Genomic DNA, 27,629 nt, shown 5'->3' on the forward strand with positions numbered 1-27,629 from the left:
TCTTACAGATTTACGTAACGTACGTCTAGATTCTGAAATCTTGGCAGAATACTGACTAGCTTAGATTTCTCCAGTCAATTCTTCCAGAAAGATTTCAAAACTGTATCAGTCTTTAAAATTATCAAATCAAATTGTTACAGCTTTAATAACCTAATAAATAAAGTATAGCTGACAATTTTGGCCTAAATACATGATTATGAATTGTCAACATGACAACATTTGGCGAGCTTACTTCAGAAATTGTGGCAAATAGCTTAGCATTGCCACAATGTGTATTGTATCTATTTACACACTGGCTGGAACAATTGCTATTGTGCTAGGCTTAATTTAAATAATTAATAAATTATGCTGCTTGCAGCGGGAGAGAGGGAAAGAGGTTGAAAAGGCGAAGACGGATGCAGGCAACAGCAGCTAAAAGTTTCTCATTAAACAAATATTTTCACAGCAGTTAAAATTTATGTTGGTAGCGCCCACACGTAAACACACACACACACACACATGGACTTACACTCTTACCAAAATATAAAATTTATGCATTAAAACTGCTTGGCCAGTGGGTTGGCAAGGGGTTAGGGGGCTAAAAGGGACATAGAGAATGCAGCAAGTACGTAGTGTAGTGTAAACAAGCGCAAGGCAGAAGCCAGTCAGGGAGTTTGCTGAGCTGCTTTGCAAGGACATGCCAAAGGACACATAATGCAAACATGTGACTTCCGCATGCGGTGCAAACACTTACAGTACACACACGCACGTACATATGCAGACATACACACATAATAAGACACTTGCACACACAGCATTCATAAAGTTTGTGCCATAGTCTCATAGTTGTTAACAACTCGAGCGGCAGACAGTCAACTCCTTGTCCGTCTGTCATTGTGTCCTTCCGACCGCTTGTAACTTGGCTTGTACACACGCCCCACTCTTTCAGGCTTACCTCGAGTCCTCACACAAACACACACACACACACACACACACACACACACACAATGACATACGCACACAGATAGCTGAGCCACAAAGACATAATGTGAAATAACTTATTGCCCTTAAAATGTCATTTATGTCAACGGTAAGATAAGTTACGCATACGCACCGTACACCCTACACACCCCCATGCACCCTGTGCAATATGCACCCTCACCCCTTGTCTTGGAGCTTCCTCAATCTCTAGAATGCCCCTCGCACTACGTCGTCGTCTGCCTGCCAGGCTTGACAACAATTAAAGTCAACAGGAAATGTGACACATTTAACTTGGTAAATAATATTTTCAATTATTAAGCATAAATAATATGCAACACACACACACACACACACCCATGTATACAGCCAAGAGTACACACAAATGCGCATGTAATTTAACACATGTTTTGCGTTTATATATTGAAGTATCCTGCGGCATTTCCAAAACCTAATTAGCTACTCAGGATCTGCTGCTGTTTGTTTTACCATTTTGCACTTTGCGGGTTTCAGTTTTCAAAAGCAACAATAACAGCCTCTACTGCAACAACAACAAAAACAGACTTATGCAAATTTTAAGGGTTGAGTTCATTTTGGTTGAAATGTTGAAACCTGTTTCAAATTCGTGGTCATTCGTGAATGACCCTTATCAAAGGAATTTAAAATGATGTGCGATTTACTTTCATTTTAATAACAACTTAACTAATTAAATGTATATGCTATGAATAAATGAACAAAATAAAAATTACAAAAAAAGAATCCAATCAAATAAATGAAATTAATTGAAATAGTTTTGCCGTTACTTAATTACAGCTTAAGGAGTTCATTTTCCAACTATATACACAGTATATCTTAAATAATGCGATTTATACGTATATCTTACAGCCGAAGTTTCTAGGTATTTTTTTAAATTAATCGATATACAAATTATGCAATGATAAATGCTGGAATTAACATTTTAAAATAAATACAAATCAAAATTTATAGATACAAAATAGTTTTATTGCGTGCTATTATTTAACAACATCTGAACAATTAAATACATTTAAAAATGTATTGTATATATTTTAAGATCACTAAGCATACCAAGAGTTGGCAGGACTATCTTAATTCCCTCGATACTCAAATAGTCGAGTCTAACATGCAGGGCTTTAAATATAAAAATAAATAAAAATCCAATTAAATAAATATAAGCTAATTTAAATAGTTTTTGTGCATGTCAGGTAAAACACTTTATAAACAATTTAAATATTTTTCCTACATTATTATAAATATGTTTATCTTAGGATAGCTTGACATATCCGGAGTTGGCTGACGTACTGTATTTAAGACGCGTCCACACTTAAATATTCTAGTCTTGAATGCTGGTTTTCAATTAAACCGCCAACGAGCGAATATTTCCGTTTGGTTTTGGCCAAAATACGAGGCCACAATTTGCAGTTGCTGCCAGCACTTAACCTGCAGAGCGTTCTCCACCCTCTTTCTCTCTCCCTCTCTCTCGCGCACACACACGCACCCAAGTGCCAAGAGACACAGAGAGCGTACTCACACACACACATACAATTACCAAAGATTTATCGCTTGTGCACTTGGAATTGATGACCAGGGCCTAATTGTCATCCGATATGACTCCACCGCTTGACTCGCATTGTCGGGCGAGGCGACGTTGTCGTCATTCCCAAAGCTGAGTAGGGGAAATAGTTCAGCTTGGAGTAACTGCAGCTACCTCTCGGCAGGGGTCGCCACAGCACATTTGTACACTTCAAACGGCACGTGCATAGTTTTGCATGCTGCGCATAACTTGCACGCACACCAACCCATCACACACACACACAAACATGGTTGGGTCGTAATTTTTACACACACACACACACACACACACTCACACAGACAACTGTGGGAGCGATTTATGTTTGACTTTCGCATGTGGCTGGCGGTTTGGGTGAATTTAAAAGTCTTCCAACACGTGTGGGCGAGAGAAAGACAGACAAAGAGAGACAGCGAGAGAGAGGGAGATGAGGAATGAAATGGAGAAAGAGAGTCTCAACTGGAGAATTCCTGTTTGATGCTGTCGCCTGCTGCTTGCTATTGCCATAGTCGCAGTCAAAGCTATGGCCATTGTTGTTGTTGTTGTTGTAAAGTAAGTTAAGACTGTAGCTGAGTTGGTGTGAGTAAGAGAGTGAGACAGAGGGAGAGTGAGAGAGAGAGAGAGACTGAGACTTTGTTGTTGGCCGCATTGGCTGATAAATCGCCAGCAATTTATTATTGATAACACATTGGTACATTGATTGTGTATTAACTGAAACTGTTTGCCAAAGTAAAGTGACATTGATATATGGCATGTACATGAAATATCGCTTGTTACGACTACATCCAGCAAGTGTTTGTATTTCTCTCTCCCTCTCTCCCTCACACACTCCAACTCCCTCTCTCGCTCTTTATGGATTGTTTGTTGCCAAGCACCAAAAATACCCATTGTGGCAATCAACACCAGAAGTTGACGCAAGTTATGTGGCCATCCGTCTGTCCATTTGTCCGTTCATCCGTCTGTCATTCCGTCAGTCAACTGGCCAGTTCATCCGCCTGTTAAAAACTTAATGCACAGCCATTTGATATGGCCTTAAAAATTATGACAGCATTTTGTTTTCATTTCGCATGATGTCAAACGTAATTATTTATATTTACTTATATTTATATGTGTATAAAAAATAGATATGTATATTTTTATTAATTTAAACGGAAAAATAATATTGACACTTTTTGGCTTCAATTCTTTAGATGAGTTACAGTTAAATACATCAATTAATAAATAAAACGAATGAAAATTAATTATACATATAAAAAATTCCAAATTAATTGACGCCACATTTATGTGTCCTTAATTAGTCTACAACTACAACTTCTTAGTAAAATATTTTCAAATTTATTGTTTACTAAAATTTTTTTTTAATTTCTATTTTATTTGTTATTTCTATTTTCTTATTCGTTTTTTGTTAATTTTTTATACTCAAGACAGTTTAAAAAAATTGTATTTATACTAACTTTTGTACTGTTCAGAATACATTTTAAAAAATTATACAGCTGTTACATTTATTTTAAATATACATAATTTTATATATTTGGTGAATAATTTTTTATTTATTTATTTATGCACGACTAAAAGCAGTCGGCAAACAAAAAGTTACCAAGTATAAAAATTAAGTTATAGATTAAAAATACAAATACAATTAAAAATAAATTATGAACTGTAACGAAAAAAAAAAAAATTCGCCATATAATCATAGAAAATATTTATATACAATTTTATAATTTTTTTTTCATTGTTATAAATTTAAATTGGTAAAAATTCTATATTTAAGTATCACACAGAAAATATAATTTATGTTATTTTAATATGCAAAGGAAGCGGAATGTTTAATGAAAAAAGCTCACATGCCACAAAAAGAAGAGTGTGTGGAGCTTATAAGCAAACAGGCAGCTGTTCCATATAAACAATACAAGTCACAACTACAACTACAACTACAACTACAAGCAGAATAACAACAGCAACAACAAGCAGAACTACTAGTGACAACCAGCAGCAAACACGAAAGTGTAATCAACGCTTAAACACTCGCAACAACGAGACAAACATGTCGCTCTTCTTCTCTTGCCCAGCCGCAGACAATGGCTGACTGTATGACTGGCTGAATGGCTCTGTCTGTCTGTCTGTCTGAATGTCTGTCTGTCTAAATGTCTGACTGCTCGTCTGTCTGTCGAGTTGGTTGACAAAAAAGCATGGACAAACATTGCGACACATTACTGTCAAAACTCATGAAAATATTTCACAACAGCGACAAGCGAACTGCCGCTGCAGGAAGAACGCCGAAAACGTCAGCAGAAGGAGGTAAAAGTGGGTGGAGAAAAGTGGAAAGAGTGAAGAGAGGAAGGAGGTAGGATAGAGGCAGGAGGAAGCATCGCATAAAACATACAGCAGCAGTAAGAAACAAAAAAGTGACTAACAAGCATCATATGCCAGCTGAAATGTCAACAACGATGCAAGCATACTAGCACACACACACACACGCACACACACACACAGCTCATTAGAGCCATGACAAGGGGGCGATAGGCAGGCACAAAAAAGGATTTAGCATGCCGGCTTAGCTGCAGTCGGAAATGCAGCAGGATAACATTCATTTGTTGTCCTTGTTGTTGGCTGTTTTCGTTGTCTTTTTCTCATGCATCTTGTGCCCATTTTCGTTGTCGTTGTTGTTGTTGTCGTTGTTGTTGCACCATTTTATGACAGCTACAAAAAGTTGCTGATGATGTAATGTTTATGTGTCGCTGACACTGTCATCCTCCCTCCCCTTCCCTCTCTGTTCCCAATTTCTCACATTGCCAGCGTCATAATTGCACCTGCTAGGCTAACAGATGAAGGCAGCAACAGACGGCAACTGTGGCAGGCAGCAACAACAGCGGTGGCAGCTGCAAAAAAGACGCACAAGCAACAATGACAGCACAGAAATGTGCCAAGTAGCTGACTCCACATTGCACTCTGACATCGCAATGGAGGCGGCAACGGAGGCGGAGGCGTGGCAGATGGGGCATATGATGCATATCGCAAATGTCGTTTGCCGTCAGTTTCCGGTTGTTGCAGCAGCCATTTTGTTTATGCATGAACACGAATGCAACGACAACTGCAGCGGCAATGTCGCGTCGCGTCGCGTCGCCTCTCGTTAAGTGTTGCCCCCGCTCGAATGTTGCCACCGTTGCAACTGAGTGTCTGCTTTTCAGGTGCTAAACAGAGTGCAACCTTGGTGCAAGTGTAAACTAATTTCGGGTGCTGCACTCGCTCGACATTGAGTTATGATCTCAGCGGCACGTGACCCTCACAAGATGAGGCAAGCAATGTGTCTGAAGATTAGGTTGCAATCAACTGCCGGCAATTTGTTGACCATGTGCCAGAGTGGTTTCCTGAAGTCTTTCATTTCATTTCCATTATCAATAGAAAAGGTATTGATCTTGATTTTGTTATTCGCAAGATATAACAAAAGTAATGTAAAAAAAGAGTTTTTAAAAGAAAGAATAAATTTAGTTTTGCCATTAAATGTACGTGCAGAAATCTTACGTTTATTAAATTACTTCACTGTTTCGCTATATGAAATTTAACTTAAAAGGTTTAAAATTTAAAAAAATTTCATTTCGTTGACACCACTTGCTTTATTTATTTTGTCAAAAATAATGGAATTTTCCCTCATTTAATTAAAATATAAATTAAATTTTTGCTTGTCAATTTACCTTAAAATGCATATATTTATTTACAGTTACAAATAATTAATTGAATAAACTGCCTTAGGACTGTGATTAACTCGATGTACACAAGTTTTTTGATAGCAAGAATCTAACATTAAATTCAATTGAATCGCATTGAAAGTCAATACATATTTTTGTTAAAGCATGGCTATTTAAACAGACTAAAATCGAATGTAAACTTCATGCCTGTCGATTGTATGTATATTTAACTAATTTGAGCAATTACATCCTTTTTATGGGCCAGCAACAAAACAAAAACAAAAGTTGTATATTAATTTTTCGTGGCAGCAGCCACATTTGACCATTACACACAATTAGGCAATGACAACAATGGGAAATGGCGGCAGAAACAACATCGAGATATCTATAAACACATGTAAAGCGAACAGGAAGCCGCATTGATAGAGGCAATTAACAGCTCGACACGCCATATTTCCTATGCGTATACACAATATGCCTATACGTATACGTATTATTCATAGGAATACAAGCGTACGTGTGTGGGCAGAAAAATTAGACACATAATTAAAAATACAAAGCATAAGGCATAATACAAAGACTAATGGCTGTCTGGCCTCCCACTCCGCCACCGAGACGCCGATTAATTTATTGTTATTGCTTAGGTAAACAAAGGAGCCAAATCAAAGCTAAAAGGGCGAAGGGAGATTGAGTGTCCTGGCCCAGTTCGATGAGCAGACCACGACCCCACGAATCGAGAATATTATTAGTAAACCAAATGCGTAGCCATAAATTACCACTCTGCGCCCAATACTCGAGCGCATCCTAAGAATGGAAGCGCAGTCCAACTAGAAGTTGGAGTTCGAGTCAGCGAAATGAAATGAAAACGCGCACGCTTGACAGCTCCAACTCCAGGTCTTCGACGGAGCATGTGGGTCAGGATGCCATGTCCCTCGGTTTGGTCGTGGTACGTGCGTGCTGCGGAAATGCTCGCAAATTTGCGCTTCGAGTTTTGCCGGGACGATCGTGGACTCGCATATTTTATTTGCTCTTTCAATCAGCAAAAAGCGGAAAGCCTTTTGCCAGCAATAAAATTATTGAAAGATTGATGAAAGCCGCCGTCCAAAAGAGGCCCAACAAATTGCTTCAGTAAGTAAGTTTAGATGTACCTTAAAATAGGCCTCAAACCGAGTCAAAGAACTTAAGAGACACCCAAAGAATGTCGAGTCGTTGACATTGACATGGGACCAAAGACAACAATAACAACAAAATACAGCAAGAACCACAGAAAAAACTACATTCAGTGCAAAGATTTATGGTCAAATAATTAGCAATGCCGACAACTGCCACGCCCTGCTCTGATACACTGTAAATGTTGAGATGTTTCGAAAAAGTGATGGTAAAACTAATTTAAAAATTTATTTCGTAATTAATTTTACCATTCATTTTTTTTTGTAAATAATCAATTGAAATATTTCCGAAATCATTTTGAAAATTAGATGTGAATCATGTTAATAATTTTCTAAGCTTTTAAGAAATATTTAAATTAATTGGTTGACAAAAAAAGACTTTTTATATAAGAAATCTTAATAAAATATTATTATATTATTAAATGAGAATATAATTTAATAAAATGAACACGACTTTAGTTGCCGTAGGGTATTTATCAGTCAACAAGTCTCTCTTTGATTCAAGCATTGACCAACAGACATACACACGCACACACACACACCAGTTCGTGCACACTCACACACTACGACAAAAACGCTGTTCGCCGAGGGGGAATGCTGCTGGCGAGGTGTTTTAATTAATTAGCTTTTTGTTTTAATGCTGAACTTTTGTCCTGTCCTTTGTGTCCGTCCTTTCGATTGCGTTTTTACGACTACGCGCGACTAATTTGTGTAAATTAAATTTATCGACCAGAAAATGCCACACAGCAGCCAAGGCGAAGCACCTTCAATAGCAATAGCTTCGATGCTTCAGGCCTCGCTTCAGTGCTGCTTAAATTAATCATACGCAGTGTGCGCCAACATTCTGCATAATAGCTAACTGACTAAGCCAACAATTGAGTGCCAAAAGCTGGTGGGGAAAGTCACAGTGCAATGCAGCTCTCAGTGTGTGCTTGTGTGTGTGTGTGTGAATTTGGGTCAGTCGTGCGCTTCGATTTTAGTTCCGTGGCCGCTTTCCATTTCGACTTTGTTTGTTAAGCATACGCAGTGTTGTGCGGGTGCGAATGAAAGAGTGGGTACTCCTCATCAATGGACTTTGATGGCCACCGTTCCTTAATGGCCACCTCCCTCACTCAACCCATTCTATCAATGGCCGTAAACAGCAACAGCACAACAACAACAACAACTACAGCAACTATGGCCGAAAAGTGCTCAACGAGTGGCAGAGAAAAGCTTTCCATTTCTGGCCCGCTGCCAGGCCGTACAGACGGCAACGCTCATGCAGTTTCATTAAGTTTAATTAAATTCTCACTTTGTAAATGTCAATGTATACACATACACATACTCACACACACACCATGACTATCTATCCGTTGTGTTGGAACGAAAAAATGCGCCAACCTGAGCGAATTTATGGCCCTTGGCGCAAGGCGACAAAAATCTCTGGGATACTTTGACTGTGACTGTGACTCTGTCGTACAAATAACAGCACGTCGTAGTCGTAGTTTTGCTTCATTTGCTGGCTGTTTGCAGACATTGTTGGCTTTTAATTTGGCCGGCACGCAAGCCTAGTAATTCTGCTTATTATGCAACAGCTTTTTATTAATTTTTGCGTATTTTTCATGAGACTCTCACAAAACAAAGCAAAGAAAATGGCTAGAAATTTCTAAGCGGCGCACAAAAATACATTCAAGTCAAAAATTTTGCCATAAACTTTACCATAAATAATTCAAAAAATGTGCCTCGTCTTTCGTCCTTTCTTCGCTCATTTCACACGCCTGTGCTTATTTCAGTATCTGGATATTTGCGAGGATATTTTCGTGCAGGGATATTAACCCCAATTGCGCTTGGCACTTGTCGGCTCCACAGCCGCAGTTCTCCTTGAGTTTTTGTTTCTTTTTTGTTTTTGCAGTTGCTGGCGTTGTTATTATTGTTATGGTTGTTGTTGTATCTGGTTGCCCTTTTTAAGTGTTTCTTTAAGCGCCATAATCAGGCGCACCAAGAGCACAAATATTTTAAGCGACACGCAAATATGCAAATACTCCTCGTAGCATATGTATGAAGACATATGTGTATTGTACATACGAATACACATGTCTATGTGTGTGCTGCTACTTAAGCTGCTTAGCAGCTAAGCAAACAACAGGCAATGCTTACTGGAAATACCCTAAGGTCACCGAAATCAATCGATGTATTCATTAATATGGCTCGGTAAACATTGTAAAGTTTCTCTTAATATCATATCAACTTTTCTTCTTTTCTTTACATTATTTGTCATTTATTAAGAATAAAAAGTTTAAAATTATTTTGCTTGAGATTTCAATCCATACAGCTCTGATAAGACTGAATTTAAGTTTTTTTAAGCTGCAAGTTAATAGTTTATTCTGCCTTTTTAAGTAATTAAACTGACAAAATATTAATTTTTTTAAATATTTAATTTAAATTTAAATTTTATATATTATTTTTTAATTGTAAGTAATTGTAGATATTTCCCAAAATTGTTTTAATTTATCTTTGGTCGCTCAAAGATGACATTAAATAAATAATTAAATATAACCGACTATTAAGTTTCAATGTTAACACTATCGACACCTAAATTTTTACAATTTCTACGGTTTTTTTAGTGTATACAATATTCGTCTAGTTTAAATTCTGTGTGTTTCTGTGCTTGTTTATGTGTTTGTATTGTATTCTGTGTTGAATTTTTGGCCTATGCATGTTTAAATTTTATGTTTGCCAATGTGTTGGGACTTGGCCATAAATGCACACCCCAATGCTTGTCTCAGTCTCAGCCTGTATGTGCTTATGTGTGTGTGTGTGTGTGTGTGCGTATGTGTGTGTATGTTGGTTGCTTGTCGAGTCAAATGTTTGGCAACATGTGCCTTGCTGTGGCAACATGCGGCTTGCATATAAATTTCCGAGTGAATACTTAGATTTGTTCTCCTTTTTTTAAGCATTTATCAGAGTTGCCAAGCCATTCGGATAACATTAATTTCGACTCCAATTCGAACATGCGGCTTAATTAAATTTGCTTAATTAAACTGAGAATGTAAGAACACTCTGATTGTGACCTGAAACCTTTCACCTTATCCGAGGAAGATTGGTTTCGTGGTCAGAATGCTGTCAGCGACGTCCTGACAGCAATAGCCATATTATGATGTCAACAGAGAAGTCAACTGTAAGCGAATGCTTTTACACACTTACACTTACTCTCACATTGAAGCACACATTCATTAATCATTATAAAAAAGCGGCAAACATTTTCGGGATACTGGAGAACAAATTCTGACATCATAATTGTCAAATAGCTAGTGTACCCATATGACGAAGTGCTAACCCAAAAAGTATATAGAAATAATTTGATTTTGGGCTTAATTGCGCATAAGTACATCTGGAAATTGGCTGTGACTATTCACTGTTATAAAAAGCACCTGAGGAAATAAATCAACACATACTAATTACAAAGCAATTAATAGTATGTAATTAAAAAACAATTTCTATATACACTTTGGAGAACTTTTATATTTATTTAGCCAGACAAATTAATTAAAAGCTAATACTTCTTATAATAAACAAACAATCATCATTAATTCACGCTATAATAAAAATGGATTCAGTCTAAAAGCGAAATTAAGTTGGAAAGTTCTCAAAATATATTTTGATATGTCAAATTAATGGTTATTGATATTCAGCAGTCTATTAAAATAACTAAATCTGTTCAAGGCGCACATCGATTTAGTTTATCAAAAAACTTAATTTAAAAAAAATAAAACAATACTTTCATTTTTTTGTAAAAAATCTACAACCCATCAATACAAAAGTGATACTAAGGTCACATCATTGCGACAACTTTAAACATATTACAGTTAATACCGATATTAGTTAAACTAATTAGCTTACGAACGTTGTCCAAGCTTCTCAAATAAGATTTCGAAAAAAAAAAATGTTTTAGACAGAACTTTAGATAAACTCTGCAGTTATAATTAATTTATAGATTCCTTATAAATGTTTAACTATTATTTCTTAAACCTTTTAATAACTATTCGCATTTCACTAAAATTATCTTAAGAATCTTATTTAAAACACCATCAGAACTCAAAAAGAATAAAGCAACTCTTGAGGTGAAGTCTTTGCTAGATAATCTCTAGCTTGATAATAATTGAGATGATTGTATTAGTTTTGAAAAAAGAATAAGTTCGAATCATATTTGGACATTTGTAAGCCGCCTGCTGACTTGGCCAACAAATTCAGTATACGCCACGTTGCGCATGGAATCAACAGAGATTTAACACTAAAAGTTGCGTTAAGTCAATGCCAAAGGCAAAAGCAGTAGATATGAGAGTCTAGCGTAATTCGCTCTCCACGAAGAGACTTGTCCATGTTTTGTGCTCTCTCTTTTACTCTTGCTCTCTTTCTTGTTGTGTGCTCTCGTGCAGGGGGCTCTCTCTCCCTCTCTCTTGTTTTAAGGTGCAGAGCTTTTGGTAATGAAACGACGGCAGTGAAACAAAATCAAAGCATTTCCCACTTTACTAAAGGGCCAAGAACAACAACACATTTGTTGGCCAGCACCTGCTGGTGGTCGCTGCAGGTGGCCAAAATTGCGCACATTTTATATATTATTTTTGCTTTTGCTTTTGCCAGGAATATATATTCACTTAATGCGCTCCCGTGTCCGTTTTGCTTGATGCGCCACGTTCTTGGTTTGCCTGCAGCCCCACTACGCCCCCTTTACGCCCTCCTTTAGCCCACTATAGCCAGCATTTTTTGGCCCGTTAACGCGTGACTTCAAGTGCCCTTAATGCTGTAAATGAATATTTAATGTTAAAAGCACTTGTCGAAAATGCAGCAGCAGTGCGGCGATGAAGATGAAAGAGGGCTGAAACTGCAGCCAATGTCTACGTTACCCCTTTGCACCTTGTCCCTCTTTCATTCCGCTTCACTTAACGAGCGAGTTGATTTTAAATTGTTTTTGCAATTGGAGCATGCGATTAAAAATAAATAGTTGCAGTTTGTGAGCCGACTTGAAGGGCCACGCGAATTAGCGTTAACTTAAAGTTGGCCTGCTGCCTGTGCTGCTGGTGCCGCCTGTTTGCACAGCAAACATAGTTAACTGCTGGCCCGGTACGAGAATTCCTGGCCAACAGCAGCTGGCATAAATAATGCGTAGCCAGTTGCCTCAACTCAACTCGACTCTAAGCTGATAGCTGAGAACTCTGTTTGCCCAGCCATCGTCTTCTGCTTCTGCTTCTGATACTGGGTTGCTTTTCCTTCCTGGCTGGCTGAGACAAATGTTTATAAACCGCTTAATTATTCACTTGGCCCAGTTTTTAGCCAGCTGCGTGCGTCGCTTTCCTTTTCTTAGGGCACACGCAAAACAAATTGACACAGCCCAGCACAGATTTCTGCGGTGTTAAGTTGAGGCCACATAAATCACAGCCAAGAAACCAAACAACAGAAACCTTAAGCTGCTTCTGCTTGCCAACATTTCTCATAATTGTTTAACTTTCTTTTAATTTTTGGACTTAGAAACCGCTTTTTTCACCTTCTCATAACTCTCATATCTTTTCGAAGTTACACAAAAAATCAGAGGTAATTTGCACTGAAAAGTCAAGATATAAATATATATATATTTTTTTTACCCAATTTACACTTACTGAATAGTACAAATTATTTAATATTTACGAGACTAAGTTGCAATTTTAATGAGATTATGATGAGAAATGAGAAATGATTATGATACAAAAACAATTAATTAAAAAAACCACAATCAACTCAAATTTACTTTTTTGACCTTCATATTCTTATTATATGCGCATAATGTATCCATTAAGAAATAATAATGAAGCACTGACACACAGCATTTTAAAAATATATATTGTATTTAAACCGTAATGATTTCATTATTCTTTCGCAATAAATCATCTCATAAGTCGATAAGCCAGAAGAAAGTATAAGGTCTCAAGAAAAAACCATACAAAATTACCATAAATAATCACTACATCGTATGAGAAAAGCATTACAAGTACTATTAGAATCGTATATAATGGTATAGGAACTTTATCATGATAGAGTCCAGCAGCTGTTCTATAAATGGCAACTTACGATAGTGTATTGTGTTCGGAAAAGAGTTGACTTTAGTCCAATTTAAAGTGTAAACCAGTGCAGTTGTTCTTTGCTGTGCACAGCACTTGATAAGTGTCGATAAAATGATTCGAATAAAACAACAAATACTTTTATTTATCTGTATCTGTACATCAATTAGAGCTAAAGAAATCCCCGATTGTGATTACTTTGATACTGTCGATTTGACTGGCGTTGAGAAACTGTCAAATGGCTCTTACAAATATGATGGATTACTGATACCTCCTGAACAAACCGGAACTTACAACTATAAAATATTCTTTGAGGGAACACCCACTGCAGTTGAGGAGCATGTAAGGGGATGTGTGTGTAAAATTAAACCCTGCATTCGATACTGTTGTCATCGACATCGAATCGATCCGAATGATGAAGGCAACTGTAAAGAAGAGCTAGGTGAAACCCAAGTAAATATTACACTAGAGGGTGGAACACAGCAAGAAAGTGACATAAGGAATCAGTTTGTTGTACAACCAGGGATACGCGTTCAATGCAATCAAAATAATCACATAGGACCCTTTACCCAAAATGATGACTGGAAACTTTTCGAGGTGAGACCAATGTTCAGTATTATTTTTTAAAAAGACTCATATTTGCACAAACGTTTCTAGAATGGTACACTGTATCGATCGAATGACGATGTTTATCTGTCGAAACGAGATTATTGCATTCAGCCAAAGGAGTTGGCCGATCTGGGACTGAACTATATGCTGTTGCCTATGAATTGCTTAAATGAATATGACTTTGTCTACGGTATAAATTTCGGTTAATTTTTTTAAGTTTTCTGTCTATTTTAATAATGTATTCCAGTAAATTTGGGGTCCATTTTCTTTCTGCTGCTGACCATTTGTATTTATATATTTGTGCTTAAGCTACAGCACATACATGACAAGTGCTATCTCAGTTATCTGATTTGTCTTTCTGTCAGTCTGCTCATAAATATTGTCACGAAAGTTGAGACTTCTTATTTTGGACCCATTTGCTATTTAGTGGGTAAGTCACACTACATATCAGCATAACCGAGATCAGAAATTCCACTTCTTTTCAGCTTATGTGGGCTACTTCTCCAGCATTTCAATTTATCTCTGGCTCGCCGTAATGGCTTTTGATTTGTGGCGAATATTGGTTAATAATATGTTTGTAATGATTCAAAATGATTTTCGAAAGCGCTTTTGGATATACAGTCTATTTGTTTGGGGCACAGCTTCTGTGTTCCTTTTGATTACAATTTTGGCAGATCATTTGCTGGACAATCTTGATATTGATTCCAATTTGAAAATGGGATATGCCTACTATGAATGTTTTGGCAAAGGTCAGTAAACTCCAATTAATTTTGCATTTATCACACAAATATTTTTAAATTATTTTATGCAGTGACTGATTGGTCGAGTGTTGTCTATTTCTTTGCTCCTGCGGCCATATTGGTTTCCATAAATGTAATATTCATTTTTATTACTCTCTGGCGCGTTCACATGGAAAATAAAAAAAATCGAGAGCAACTTAAGGAACTTGGACAGCGTAATAAAAAGAACAATATTAGGTCCATTCATATATTTATTACAAAGCTATATTTAGTGTAATGATTTTATTTTTAATTTTAGGCTTATATTTTATTTGCGTTTCTTTGCAATCGCCTTTATGGACTGGCTTATCGAGCTGACTGCGGTTGTTTATATTCTTGCCGGCGATCCGCCTCAATTCCTTCAATATATCATGTTCTACTTGGGTCTGATTCACTGCTTTCTTATATTTGCCATAACCATTTCTAGGAAAGATGTCGTGCAATTACTAATTCGCTGGTAAATGGCTCAGAGCAACGTGTGAAAAATTTAATTGAATTCTTATTTTTTAGGACTCCTCAAATGAAAAGTCAAAGCGTGACACAAAATTCTCTTTCTACTTCGATAAATTTACAGAAAGTGACAAAAAATTAAAGCTTAAATTTAAAATGATTTAATTATAATTTTAAAAAAGTCCAAGTCAACAAACATCCGTAATTCATTCATCATTGGTGAATGTGAAATTGCAATATCGAAGTACATACATATAATCTTGGCTATAGTCTGGGGCCCATTATGTGTGTTCCATTTCGATTATGCCGCGATAAACTGCTACTGAATGATAAATACAACAAAATGCCAATTATAAAGTTGTTTTTTTTTTTTATCAAATAATGTTTTATTATATAGCACTTTTTGAAAGGTCAAATTTGTTTATATTTCACAAGTCCGCAGAGCTTGCGTACTTTTGTTTTGTACTGATAATAACATCGAAGGCCGATTAGCCACTGTATATGTTGAATAAGAGTTTAAGAAATCATTTTATGAAATTAAATAAATTAATTAATTTTTAAATAATTGTGTAGTCCTAAGAATTTGATCAAAAGGAAATTTAAAATTGAAAAATTTGTAATTGAAACAAATCACAAACAACATAAAAAGTACAATAAACTGCATCACGATAATGCTTAATAGCTGTTTAATAATCTGCATTTATATTTTCCGACTTCGATCGTATAACAGTTGACTTCAGTTTAATTTAAAGTCAGATCCAGTACGGTTGCTTTTTGCTCCACAAAACAATAATCAAATAAAATTACTATGGTTCAAATAAAACAACATATACTTTTCTTCATTTTCATCTGTGCTTCAATTAAATCTGAAGAAATAGACGATTGTGATTATTTTGATACTGTCGATTTGACAGGCTTTGAGAAACTGTCAAATGGCTCTTACAAATATAATGGATTACTGATACCTCCTGAACAAACTGGAACTTACAACTATAAGATTCTCTTTGAGGGGACCCTCACTGCAGTTGAGGAGCATGTAAGGGGATGTGTGTGTAAAATTAAACCCTGCATTCGATACTGTTGTCATCGACACCGACTCGATCCGGCTGATGAAGGCAAATGCACAGAAGAACTGAACAATGATCAAGTATATATAACACTTAAGGATGGAACAAAAGAGGAAAAGAACTTAAGGGATCAGTTTGTGGTACAACCAGGAATACGCATTCACTGTAATAGAGACATTCATTTAGTTTCCTTCATCCCGAATGATGGCTGGAAACTGTTTGAGGTGAGCACAAGGTTCAAAGTTTGTGTTAATAAAGACTTTAATTGATTAAACGTATATAGAATGGTACGTTGTATCGATCGAATGATGATGTTTATCTGTCGAAACGAAATTATTGCATACAGCCAAAGGAGTTGGCCAATCAGGGATTCAACTTTATGCTATTGCCTATGAATTGTTTAAATAATGATGACTTTGTTCATGGTAACATTTTCATTTAACTTCTTTAGTTTTCAAGTTTCTATTAATTATTTATATTCCAGTTCATTTGGTGTGCATTCTCTTTCTGCTGCTGACTTCTTTAATTTACATATTCGTGCTTCAGTTGCGGCACATTCATGACAAGTGTTATCTCTGCTATCTGATTTGTCTAATTGTCAATTTTCTGACATACATGCTCACAAAAATTGAAACATCTTTTTTTGGAGTCAGCTGCTATTTTGTGGGTAAGTCTTACCACATGTCTGCATAATTGAGTATGATTAAGTCCACTTATTTTTTAGCTTATGTGGGCTACATCTCCAGCATTTCAATCTATCTCTGGCTGGCCGTAATGGCTTATGATTTGTGGCGAATTTTGGTTAATAACATGTTTGTAACCTTTGACAGGAAAACTCAGTCTAGCTTCTGGAAATACAGTCTCATTGTTTGGGGCATAGTTTCTGTGCTTCTCCTAATCACAATTTTGGCAGATCATATGCTGGACAATCTTGAAATTGATTCTAATTGGAAAATGGGCTATGCCTACTATGAATGCTTTGGCAAAGGTCAGTTTAATGCTTATAAAAATTTACACTATTTACATAAATGTTTTTAAATATTTTATTCAGTGAATGATTGGTCAAATATTGTTTATTTATTTGCTCCTGCGGCCATAATGGTTTCCATAAATGTAACATTCATTATTATTACTGTCTGGCGCGTTCACATGGAAAATAGAAAGAATAGAGACCAACTAAGGGAATTGGGACAGCCTGATTTGAAAAACAATATGAGGTACATTCAAATAAGTATGTGCCTATAATGTTATAATTGTAAGAATTTCATTTCCCTTTTTAGATTTATATTCTATTTGCGATTCTTCATAATCGCATTCATGGACTGGCTTATCCAACTCACTGTGGTTGTTTATAATCTCACCGGCAATCCACCTAAATTTCTTCAATATATCATGCTTAATTTGAGTCTGATTCATTGCATTCTCGTCTTTGCAGTCACTGTTTTAAGAAAAGATGTCCTACAATTACTTAATCGCTGCTAACTCGTAGCATATTCTTGATTTTTTTTACATTTCAGGAAAGTCTCAAATAAATAAACTTTTAACTGAAACAATATTTACTTGATGGTGTAATTATTGTATCTTGGCTCACAATGAACGATTATCATAAGAAAAGAGTGTTAATTTTAAAAAAAATTTCCGCAAATGTGTTGCATTAAAGCACTTTATGAAAAGTCAAATCTCTTTTTAATTTAGATGCCCGCAGAATTGGTAGCTGCTTTTGTACACTGATAGGAAACAATAAAGCTCGATAAATAATTTCAAATGTCGATTAACCTCAAAAGTGATAACAAAATCCATTAATTAAAATACTTATGACATTTTTAAATAAATAATTGTTTTTTTTCAAAAATTTTACGAAATGTAGCTTTCAAAATGCTGATGCTGATTAAAATTAGTTCTTATATAAATTGTAAAGCCTAGTTTATGCACATTTAGCCTTAGGATCTGCGTGAAGTATTAGATGCCACTTGCTTAGCTCCTGTCCCGCTCTTGAGTTGAGGCACGCACACAATCGCAGCCTGGCGCGCTCTCAAATTGACCCTATTTACAATGGCAATCCAATGCGAGACAGGCGCGGACCCAATTGGCAGCATGTCAAGTCAGCTCAAGTGAAATTTATTTGTAACAGCCACCAGCCAGAGGCCAGACAAGGCAGTCCCAGTGTGTAGTAGTCTAGTGGCAAGTGGGAAAAGGCATCGGACGGGGAAGAGGGAGTCAGTTATTCAGGCAGTCATTGTGGCAGCATCTAAATATAAACTGCTCTTCAGTGTAGGACACAAACTGAGTGTGTTCCATTTTGCTTTTGCCTTGGCTGTCAACGCAATTGCTGTCATTGCTGTTATTGCACTTAACGCACTTGCGCCCACACTCATACACACACACACGAATGCTAGATGGCACAGAGACAACTGGCAACTGCAATGATGGCGTCTCAATGCGTTTTGTGCGTGGCTTTGGCAGATAGCCTACAAGCCTGCCATTGCATATTTGCAGCAGCAGCAGCAGCAGCAACAGCAGCTTTAGACAAAGGACCAACGGGGGCACTGCCAGCAGTGGGTCAAAAGCAATTTACTAGACAAAGGCATTGAATGCCCACGGGGCAACCATTAGCCTAATAACGCCACGCAACACAACACAACACAAGACACACACACTCACACACAAATCGTTGTCTCGTCTGTATTGAGTTTTTGAGCGGATGCCTTCACATGTGTCCCGCTAGCCAACAACAACAGCAAAAACAACACCGACAACATTTACAAAAACCACGACAATAACCAACAATGACAAACAGTCAACATGATGAACGTCGCCTCAGCCTCAGCCTCAGCGTCAGCTTGAACAATTAACATAAATAATAGCCAAGTGGTTGGTTACTCGACATTGTGTACCTTTGGGTAACTGTTGTTGCGCAAAGTGGAAATATATTTTTCACTTTTCATTTCGACTCTTAATTATGTCCCCAGCGAGACGCTCCAAATACCGAAGACAATTGTTGCATGGGGACAACAAATGAAAAAGTGCGACAATTTGTCGACTCTAAACAGTCGTTTTAATGTTTTCAGTCAATCTTTATACTGAAATGTATGCTTACAATAAGCATAACATATCTAATGAAAAATCTTATATCATTATGTTAATAAATCCGCTAAGAAATATAGGTAATGTACATATAAATTTGTTATATTGTTAATAGTATAATAAATCGTCTATTTAATAATAATAATAATTTTTTCAATTTTTATAAAATATTGTAAAATCATATATATTTATAAAATATTGTAATTTAGGATATAATTAAAATACTATTACAATACTAAAAATAATCAAATTTTAAATAAATTATTTTTATTTGTTAATAGACAACGGTTAAATAATAACTAATCTTTGAATAACTCTTATACATTTCTCCATTTCAACCTTTTTTGATTCAAATAAAAACATTTTTATATTTGCCAAATAACAAAATAACAGAAATTGTTGTCAAAAGTTTTCTAAAATTTCAAGCAAATGTTGAGATCCTTTATATGCTCATCTACATACATGTGACCGAGCTTAAAAGTCAATATTGCTTGGCCAAATTGTTACTCAAAATCAAAACGGCCAACACTCGCATTCTACGCTGTCGGAAGATGAAACTGGTTTAGGTTTAGCTGTGTCTTTAGCCTTAGTATCCCCTTCAGGTCACATTGCTTGGCATGGCATGGCATGGCAGCTGTAGCATTTGTGGCAGCGGTGGCAGCTTGGCTTACGTTACGTATACGCAATGTCTGAGGTTTCGCAATAAAATTGCGCATTGTTGTCGTTGCTTTCGTTGCTGCTCAACGTTGCTGTAAAATACCAACCATTGCAAGATTTATATGTTTAGCTCGCTTAAGTGGCAGACAGACATTGGCTTTTTTTTAGGGGACCGCAAAAGACAACTTTATAAGCTAAGCGCATGGCTTGCAGTCTAGAGTCTAGACAGACGTTGCGACGAGTCGGCTAGTGAGACTGTCGAGCCAATGGTGACATTCAAAATGCTTTGGGTGCCTGTGTAAATTTCAAGCAAGCCTGCAGAGATTTATGCCAACTGGCCAAAATCAACTTCAACTTCTCTTTCTCCTTTGGCAGGGTCAAGCAGCATTTGGGCTTGTCGCATAGTTTTTGGGACGAAAACTTTTGCACATTTCCTACAGTATGAACATTTTCCCTTTGCTTTATAATTTTGTTGCTTCATTTTTACATTATCGGGGGCAACTTTTCTGCTATTTTGGGCACAACTTATGGTGCAAAAAGTGAATTGGGCGGCAGCCTCGAGTTGCTCGTGCCAACTTCCTACTATGAAGGAAGTCGCAGACCGTGCGAAAAGTTTCTGTTTCTCTTGCTGTTGCTGTTGCTGTTTCTCTTGCCGCACGGAGAGGCACATTACAACAACTTCGTTTCACACAAAATTTGTTTAATTAAAATTTTTGTTAAAATCAGTAAATTGTTTTGTTGTGTCGGTTTGCTTCACTGGCAAAGTCCTCCAACTCGAACTCCGTTTTGAGACTTATGCTCATTTCAAAATAGTTGAGACAATAAAATATTGCCAGAAACTATGAAATTAAATAATTGAACTGTAAAAGTGACACTCATCTGTTTATCTGGCCAGGAAATAACTTCAAGTTGCGGTTGCTTTTATTTAATTTCAAGCTGGGACATGAAATTTATGACAGGAATTCTAAGAAAATAAGAAATTCAACTCCCCTCTTTGTTATTCCCATTGCGTACTATCTTTCATCTGTCTATCTCTCACCTAGACATCAATTATTTACTAATGCGCACATAATAGAGTTATATAATTTAACACTCTGCCATTTTCCCAGAACAATCGGTGACAGTTTTTGGTTTTTCCGCAAACGACCGCAACGATTTCATACAGAATTCATCAATTTATCATACGAGTACAAGGGAAAACCAGAAACAAGAAAAATAAATAATAAAGGGAGACAAACTATGCGTTGCGACCCCAAAACGACAACACACAACGCACAACGCACAAAATTATTCAAGTCAATGAACAATTTAATTTATCATTAATATAAAATCCGACAGTTTGTATGTAGAAGTGTCGCCTTGGCGTGCTGCCATCCGGAGCCACTTGAGCTAATCTCATATGTCATCGATGATCTGGCAGCGAAACGTTGCAAGGCCCCTGCCAACAACGTGCAACGTCTGCTTGCTTCCAACTTTTTTTTTCCAATGTGTATGATTTTACTTTCAAATATGGCCAGGACATGCCACTCTTGGCTTGTCCTCGTCTGTAGTTGTATCTGTATCTGTGCGGAGATATCTGTGGGTGTATCTTTGTGTGTAAATGTCTGTCTGCCATAACTCTAAGCAGGAAACTTGCTGGCATCAGCAGCCGGCAGTCTGACCATTAATACTCAATTGGCTGTGCTTCCCGTGCGGATTGTGGTCGGTGCTCGACTCCTGTTGGACTCTGCTCTTCTCCTCTTCTTCCCTCTTGCCTGCATCTTTGTCGTCTTGTGCTGACACTTGAATTGAATCGAAATTGGTTATTAGCAATTCCGACAAGACGTTGCTGCGCTGCGGAGTTCTACTTGAAAGCGAATATGTTGGAAAGTAATATTGGAAAATGCTAGTTCAAGTTTATTGCGTATACGCCACCTTTACATTGCAGCTTACTTTAAAGCTCTACAAGTTGTAGCCCAGGGCTACAAGTCATGTTGCAAGTTGCCAACTGATAGCCGAACCGTGTCAATGCAAATAATGTCGAGCATGGCAGAAAGACAGACACACAGACTGACTGAAAGAAGCCTCTGGCAAGTGCATATATCAAAAGTTATTCGGCGCAAATGAAATCGTTTTGAGGAACTTCCGTTTCCGTTGCTGGCAATAAGAACAACAACAACAACAACAACACCATCAGCAACATCATAACGAAAAATGGAAGCCATGTTTACGACTGAGAGTCGCATTCACACACGATTTTGATTTTGATTTGTTTGCAAAACTCACTCGCACAGAGCTATGCACATTGCGTGTGAGTGCATTCGCTTGGAATATCTAAGTTTTCTAGCCCAGCTAAAGTTCTGCACACTACATGAGTAAATAGAGAAAAAATAGAGGTTCCTTCCCCCTTGGTTATCAGTAGAGCACCCAGCATTCTGCTGATGCTCGCATAAAGCGCAAAAATTGCATGCTTTATGCATAAATAAACAAATCAGTGAAATCAAAAACATTCAAAATGACTTGAAAACTCAGCTCAATGCCCATTGTCGTGTGTGTGTGTGTGTGTGTGTGTGTTAGAGTGGCGTATGTGAATCTGTGTACATTGGGTTATTGTCGTATTTATTTTTAGGTTTTGCATTTCCTCGATTCACATGAGTTTTCGAGATGTTTGCAAAAGTATTGAGGACATGTTTATTTGCTTTTACGATTTAAGAATAGGCGATGCACAGAAAATAAAATAGTAATGGATATTAAAGTAAAAGATTTTATACGATATTGAAATGACTTAAATGACAGTTTTCATAATATTAAATCTAAATAATTTCATTGCATTTATTTACATAATCTGCGAGAGAAAAATATAAATGATCAACTTCTGAGGAGCTGATTTTTGATTTAAGCCTCCCAAGGTGACTTGAAATTCTGCAGCCTGATAAACAGACTCTAAAAGATTACTCACACTGTCGAGCTTGTTATCACATAAGCTCGGTCAGACGTCTATCTGTCTGGAGTGGCGATACAGCTGAAGCTGGAGCAGAGACACAGAGTCAGATACAACTAAAGATAGAAATGCAAACATGACATATTAGACCATTTCTCTGTAATTACTAACTTATGTTAATGACTTTCACTCTCAACTCTCAGGCTTAAATGAAGGTTACGGCCAGGTCTTCTCATGCATATGCATATTCATGGTGTAGATGCTCATACGTCGGACCTAAATGAAGTTGCTCAAATCATCATCCAATTAGAGCTGTAAAATTATACTAATTACAACTTTGGAATTAGAAATATGCAAATGTTTTAGCGTCGACGCGTCGGGACAGAGCATGAGACTAAGTTGAGTACGACAAAGTTTTGTGATTAAAAATTGCCAAAGTTAAATGAGTCACACACACACACACACACACACACTTATATTTATATTCTTATTTATTCTATATAATGTTGCATAAATTTGAATAAATTTTATTGACAGCTGAAAGAGCAGCTGCAAAATGTCTGCAATGTTGCTGATAAGTGCTCAAAACTCTGACAGCAATTCATCGGACGAGACGAAGGAGGCCATCGTGGCCAGGGAGGAGGAAGAGCTGATGGCACATATGAGAGGCCGGCGGTGTCATGCATAAATTGTAACAAAAGTCAAGTCACAGACATAAAAAACCGGCTCATAATAATTATAACAAAATATGCTTAAAGGGAAACTTTACATTCAGACTCGTTTGCACTTCAAAAACGATTCACATATGCTGTATATAAATGTGTGTATGTATGTATATAAATGTGTGTGAGCGCATTTTGGCAACGGAGACCTAAAACAAGTGCAAAATGCTTGGCTGACAGAGCGTATACGTAATATGGCATACGATGCACGTCGCTTGTCGCAAGTCACGCGCCCGGCAAGTAAATTCAATCAAGTTGCCCCCAAGCACCAACTAGTGACAATTGTTGCAACTGGACACGGATAATTTGCGCTAATTGTAATGCATTTAGTGGCACAGCGCATTGCAGGTCACCTTGAAAGACGATGGCCCTTGGAAATGAGAGTTAAAAAAGAGAGAAATTAACAAGCTCTGCACTCGTTACTTGGAAGGGGACGAGAGATGGGACATCCCTTGGGGTTGTCAACGCCATTTACATTTATCTGTTTCACTTCCTATTTCAATTTCCATTTTCATTACGAGTATTTGAATGACGCGCGCGTCACTTTATCATTTTCCAATTGACAACGCACACAGCTGTTGTCAGCTTTCAACTCACACCTTTCTCTTCCCACTCGCTTTCCTTCACCATCTCTCTATCACTCTCACTCTACCCATTGTCAAATTAAAACGGAAAAATGTTGAATTTGATTAGCGAAGCGTTAAAGAAAAGAAATGGCGCTGCTCTCAGACAAATGTAGAAAAAGAAAACCAAATGAAAAGATAATGAGCCTTAGTTCAGGCCAAAAGCAGCGTTTAAACAAAACTTTTGTCAGAGCCAACAGGCGTGTAAACCAGGGCTGCACGACAAGTACTTAAGTGAGCATCTTAAGGGGAACATTTGATTAAAAATAATCGTAAACAAAAAGTTAACAAAGTAGATATCTTGAGTATTCCAAAATCAAAGTAGACTATTTTAATTCAATAAATTAATGTAATAATAATTAAGAAATAAGACAAATAACAAGTAATAATTTAATTAGCATGTTTAGTCTAAAATATAATTAATTTTCTTGAGCTGAAAACAGCTTAGAATAATTAAATTCCTTCTACTGTTTTTAATTAAATAAATTTCTATAAACATTTTATAAAAAAAAAATATAATACATGTTTGGTTTGACATATAAATACATTGAAAAACATATTTTTCAATTAACTAATTATTTTCTTGAGTTTAAATTTTTTTACTTCACTTCAAGGATAATAATTTTACAATACATATTTAATTTTTTTTTATTATTTATTTCAGGTATTTTCTATGAGCTTTTGGGGTTTCTTTAGCCCTGGTCTGATAGTAAATCAGTCAACCAGGCAACTATCATTGTCAGCTACACGAAAGACTGCATCTGCTGCTGAGCTCGGCATCGTGCTAAATGTCGTCTCACCAGAGTTGCCACCATAGCAAAACAAACACTCACTGAGCTGCGCGCACATAGACAAATACACAAACACAGACACACACACACACACGTACGCATTCTCATTTAGCCACACCCAGAGCCTTTGAGTGCTGGATAATTTTGTAATTATTTAACTTAATGGAAAACAAACTTAATTTTCGTGCAAAAATTAAAAGAAGCAACTTGGCGCGTGACATGACAGAGTGAGCGAACGAGCGGGGGGAAGTGAAAGAGATGGAAATGGGCAAGGGTTACGTATTACAGTTTTAGAGAAGTTGAATGGAAAACTGCCAATTAATTGTGTGCAAAATTATTTAGTGTGTCTGGCGAAGCGTCTGACAGGCGACGGCAGGCAAACAATCGAGGCGATAAGACTGAAAAGGGAAAAGAATAAGAATGGGTGTCTGGCTGAGTGGCGTGTTAATGTGATTCGGGCAACAATTAAACAGTAATTCTGTTTAATTATGTTTCGTTGAGCCACTCGTGGTTGCACACCAACCAGCAGGAGGAAAAGCAGCGGCTAATTGACAGCTGAGACCGCCGAAAAGCGCACTTCATAAAATCGATGAGCTAATTGTTAAAACTGAGAAACTCAAGATGCGGCGAAAAGTGCAAACTGAAATTCTCACACCCAGACAGCCTGCTCAACTTATTGCGCTAAGTTCAAAGGTTGCCATCGTGAAAAGCGAGCTGCAAAATTGATAATCCCAAGCCGCCTTTTTCCCGCTTCCGTTGCCAGCACCCAAAACTATGGATAAAGTTTAGGTTGCACAGCAGAGTCGAATCCTGGCAAGGCATCGTCTGCGGCTCGTTTATTAAGTGCCGCAAAAGTTGCCGGCACACAAATGATAATTGAGCATTGAGCCGCACCACCCGGCAGCACCCAGCAGCACCACCGTGGGTTCCTTTCTAGAGTCGCCATCCGGCGAAAGATGCATAATTAACACAAAATAATGATAAAGTTCAGAACGTTGAGTCAGCACAACGATTTCTTATTACTTGAGCACCACCCAACCACCAAGCATGCACTACCCATACACACCACTGACACATACATATAGTAAGGAGCTGTAGTTATCGTCCCAGCTTCTGGAACTCCCACTCGCGGTTGTCCAGCGGGCAGACGGAACGAGATTTCAGCCATCGCGAGATGCAATGGAAATGATAGGCGTGGTTGCAAACGCCCCAAGCGACGGTGCACTCCTCAAAGGAGTTTTGATTCGGATCTGCCTGACATTCGATGCACAGATCCATGATGGAATTGCGGCAAATGGCGCAAGTATCTACGGCAATATCTGTGAGCAGGAGAAGAGAATGGGATAAGGCAATAGAATGAATGTGGTAGTAGAATCAGGAATGGGAGTAGTAGTAGAAATTGGAGTAATAGCAGCAGTCGGTTGACCACCGGAAATTGTTTATTAGTCTGCTTTTTGAGCTACTTAAGGCTTTTGTTGGCTTACCCCAGGCCCACATGGCCACCGCATTCCATTTCTTGACTGTAAATCGCTTTTTGTTCTTCTGCTGGCAATCCGTACTACACATTGGCCCCTCTTCCAGCTCCACATCCAGATGAGATGGCGCTTGATGCTCACTATCTGTGTCCGCTGTGTGGAACGCTGAGCAACTCGAATCACTTGACGGTTCCATTGTGTTAATTTTGTAATGTTCTTATATTTTCAACTATTCAATAAATCCTACTGTTGTTCAAAGAGTTCACCGAGTTGAGTACTAACTAATATTGAAGAGGCAACTTCGTTTGCATTTCATTCAGTTTCATAACTAGCTGGAAAAGCTAAGGCTAATCTTCTTTTAGTTCTACAAAATAAATAATTATTTTTAAGGCAATAAGTCTACTATAATTGATACTTATGTTCCACTTGCATTTCTTGTTTCTTTTTATTTGCTTTAACTTTTCAGTCTCGGCAGAACATTTTTTATTCGTTTGAAGTTATACCCGTCATAAGAACTTTTAGGGTTTCCACTGTTGATTTGTACCTTCTCTTTTTCAAATTCATAACTTTTTTTTTAATTGTAGTATTTTTATCGCTTCTCTATGATCTTGACTATAGTGCATCTTTTGGTGATTGTGCTCTACTCGTTGCATCTGTCTCTCTCCTTTCATCTTACTCGTCTTCACTCGTCGAGTTCAATCTCTATTTATCTGTCTTATTCATTCTTTCTCTTACTAGCTCTGTCACTTTCTATTCGTACTTGACCCCAGAGATTCACTCGTTTGTTTTGCTCTACTCGTCGCTCGTTATTGTCAGCTTACGCTTTGTATTGCCTTGAAATGATCATTTCCTTCCACATTGGTATCTTCGCTCACATATTATACGACAATGTTGCGTTCTAATTACATGACGAGCGTTTTTGTGCTACATCAACGAGTAGGAGTACTGCTCCATTATGAGGCTCATAGTTGGGGTCCCGCA

The 27,629-nt window shown here is 37.3% G+C and overlaps 3 protein-coding genes across 3 annotated transcripts; 2 read left to right on the top strand and 1 right to left on the bottom strand.

Moving 5' to 3' along the window:
* The first annotated feature begins 13,563 nt into the window (after positions 1-13,563).
* On the top strand, positions 13,564-15,997 carry LOC117781007 (probable G-protein coupled receptor Mth-like 11). The gene is made up of 7 exons (XM_034617710.1): positions 13,564-14,068; positions 14,129-14,270; positions 14,328-14,510; positions 14,566-14,829; positions 14,892-15,057; positions 15,119-15,316; positions 15,370-15,997. The coding sequence occupies exons 1-7, from the start codon at positions 13,586-13,588 to the stop codon at positions 15,449-15,451; spliced, it is 1,518 nt and encodes a 505-aa protein (XP_034473601.1). The 5' UTR covers positions 13,564-13,585; the 3' UTR covers positions 15,452-15,997.
* Positions 15,998-17,279: 1,282 nt separating this feature from the next.
* Positions 17,280-17,887, top strand: LOC117781990 (probable G-protein coupled receptor Mth-like 11). Its single transcript, XM_034618888.1, has 3 exons — positions 17,280-17,364; positions 17,428-17,593; positions 17,657-17,887. Exons 1-3 carry the CDS (start codon positions 17,295-17,297, stop codon positions 17,856-17,858), a joined length of 438 nt encoding a protein of 145 aa, XP_034474779.1. The 5' UTR covers positions 17,280-17,294; the 3' UTR covers positions 17,859-17,887.
* An 8,267-nt stretch (positions 17,888-26,154) lies between these two features.
* LOC117780139 (RING-box protein 1-like) lies at positions 26,155-26,915 on the bottom strand. The gene is made up of 2 exons (XM_034616559.1): positions 26,658-26,915; positions 26,155-26,492 (listed from the first exon to the last, which is right to left on the bottom strand). The coding sequence occupies exons 1-2, from the start codon at positions 26,842-26,844 to the stop codon at positions 26,272-26,274; spliced, it is 408 nt and encodes a 135-aa protein (XP_034472450.1). The 5' UTR covers positions 26,845-26,915; the 3' UTR covers positions 26,155-26,271.
* Positions 26,916-27,629: the final 714 nt, after the last annotated feature.

This window comes from Drosophila innubila (genome assembly GCF_004354385.1).
Source record: "Drosophila innubila isolate TH190305 chromosome 2L unlocalized genomic scaffold, UK_Dinn_1.0 4_B_2L, whole genome shotgun sequence".
NCBI lineage: Eukaryota > Metazoa > Arthropoda > Insecta > Diptera > Drosophilidae > Drosophila > Drosophila innubila.

Bases quoted from the DNA above. Each gene is read 5' to 3' on its own strand.
- LOC117781007 (XM_034617710.1), top strand. From the start codon at position 13,586: ATGATTCGAATAAAACAACAAATACTTTTATTTATCTGTATCTGTACA. The intron at 14,069-14,128 runs GTGAGACCAATG...AAACGTTTCTAG, and splicing joins ATGACTGGAAACTTTTCGAG to AATGGTACACTGTATCGATC. The intron at 15,058-15,118 runs GTCCATTCATAT...TTTTAATTTTAG, and splicing joins AATAAAAAGAACAATATTAG to GCTTATATTTTATTTGCGTT.
- LOC117781990 (XM_034618888.1), top strand. From the start codon at position 17,295: ATGCTGGACAATCTTGAAATTGATTCTAATTGGAAAATGGGCTATGCC. The intron at 17,365-17,427 runs GTCAGTTTAATG...TATTTTATTCAG, and splicing joins CTATGAATGCTTTGGCAAAG to TGAATGATTGGTCAAATATT. The intron at 17,594-17,656 runs GTACATTCAAAT...TTCCCTTTTTAG, and splicing joins GATTTGAAAAACAATATGAG to ATTTATATTCTATTTGCGAT.
- LOC117780139 (XM_034616559.1), bottom strand. From the start codon at position 26,844: ATGGAACCGTCAAGTGATTCGAGTTGCTCAGCGTTCCACACAGCGGAC. The intron at 26,493-26,657 runs GTAAGCCAACAA...TCCTGCTCACAG, and splicing joins GGTGGCCATGTGGGCCTGGG to ATATTGCCGTAGATACTTGC.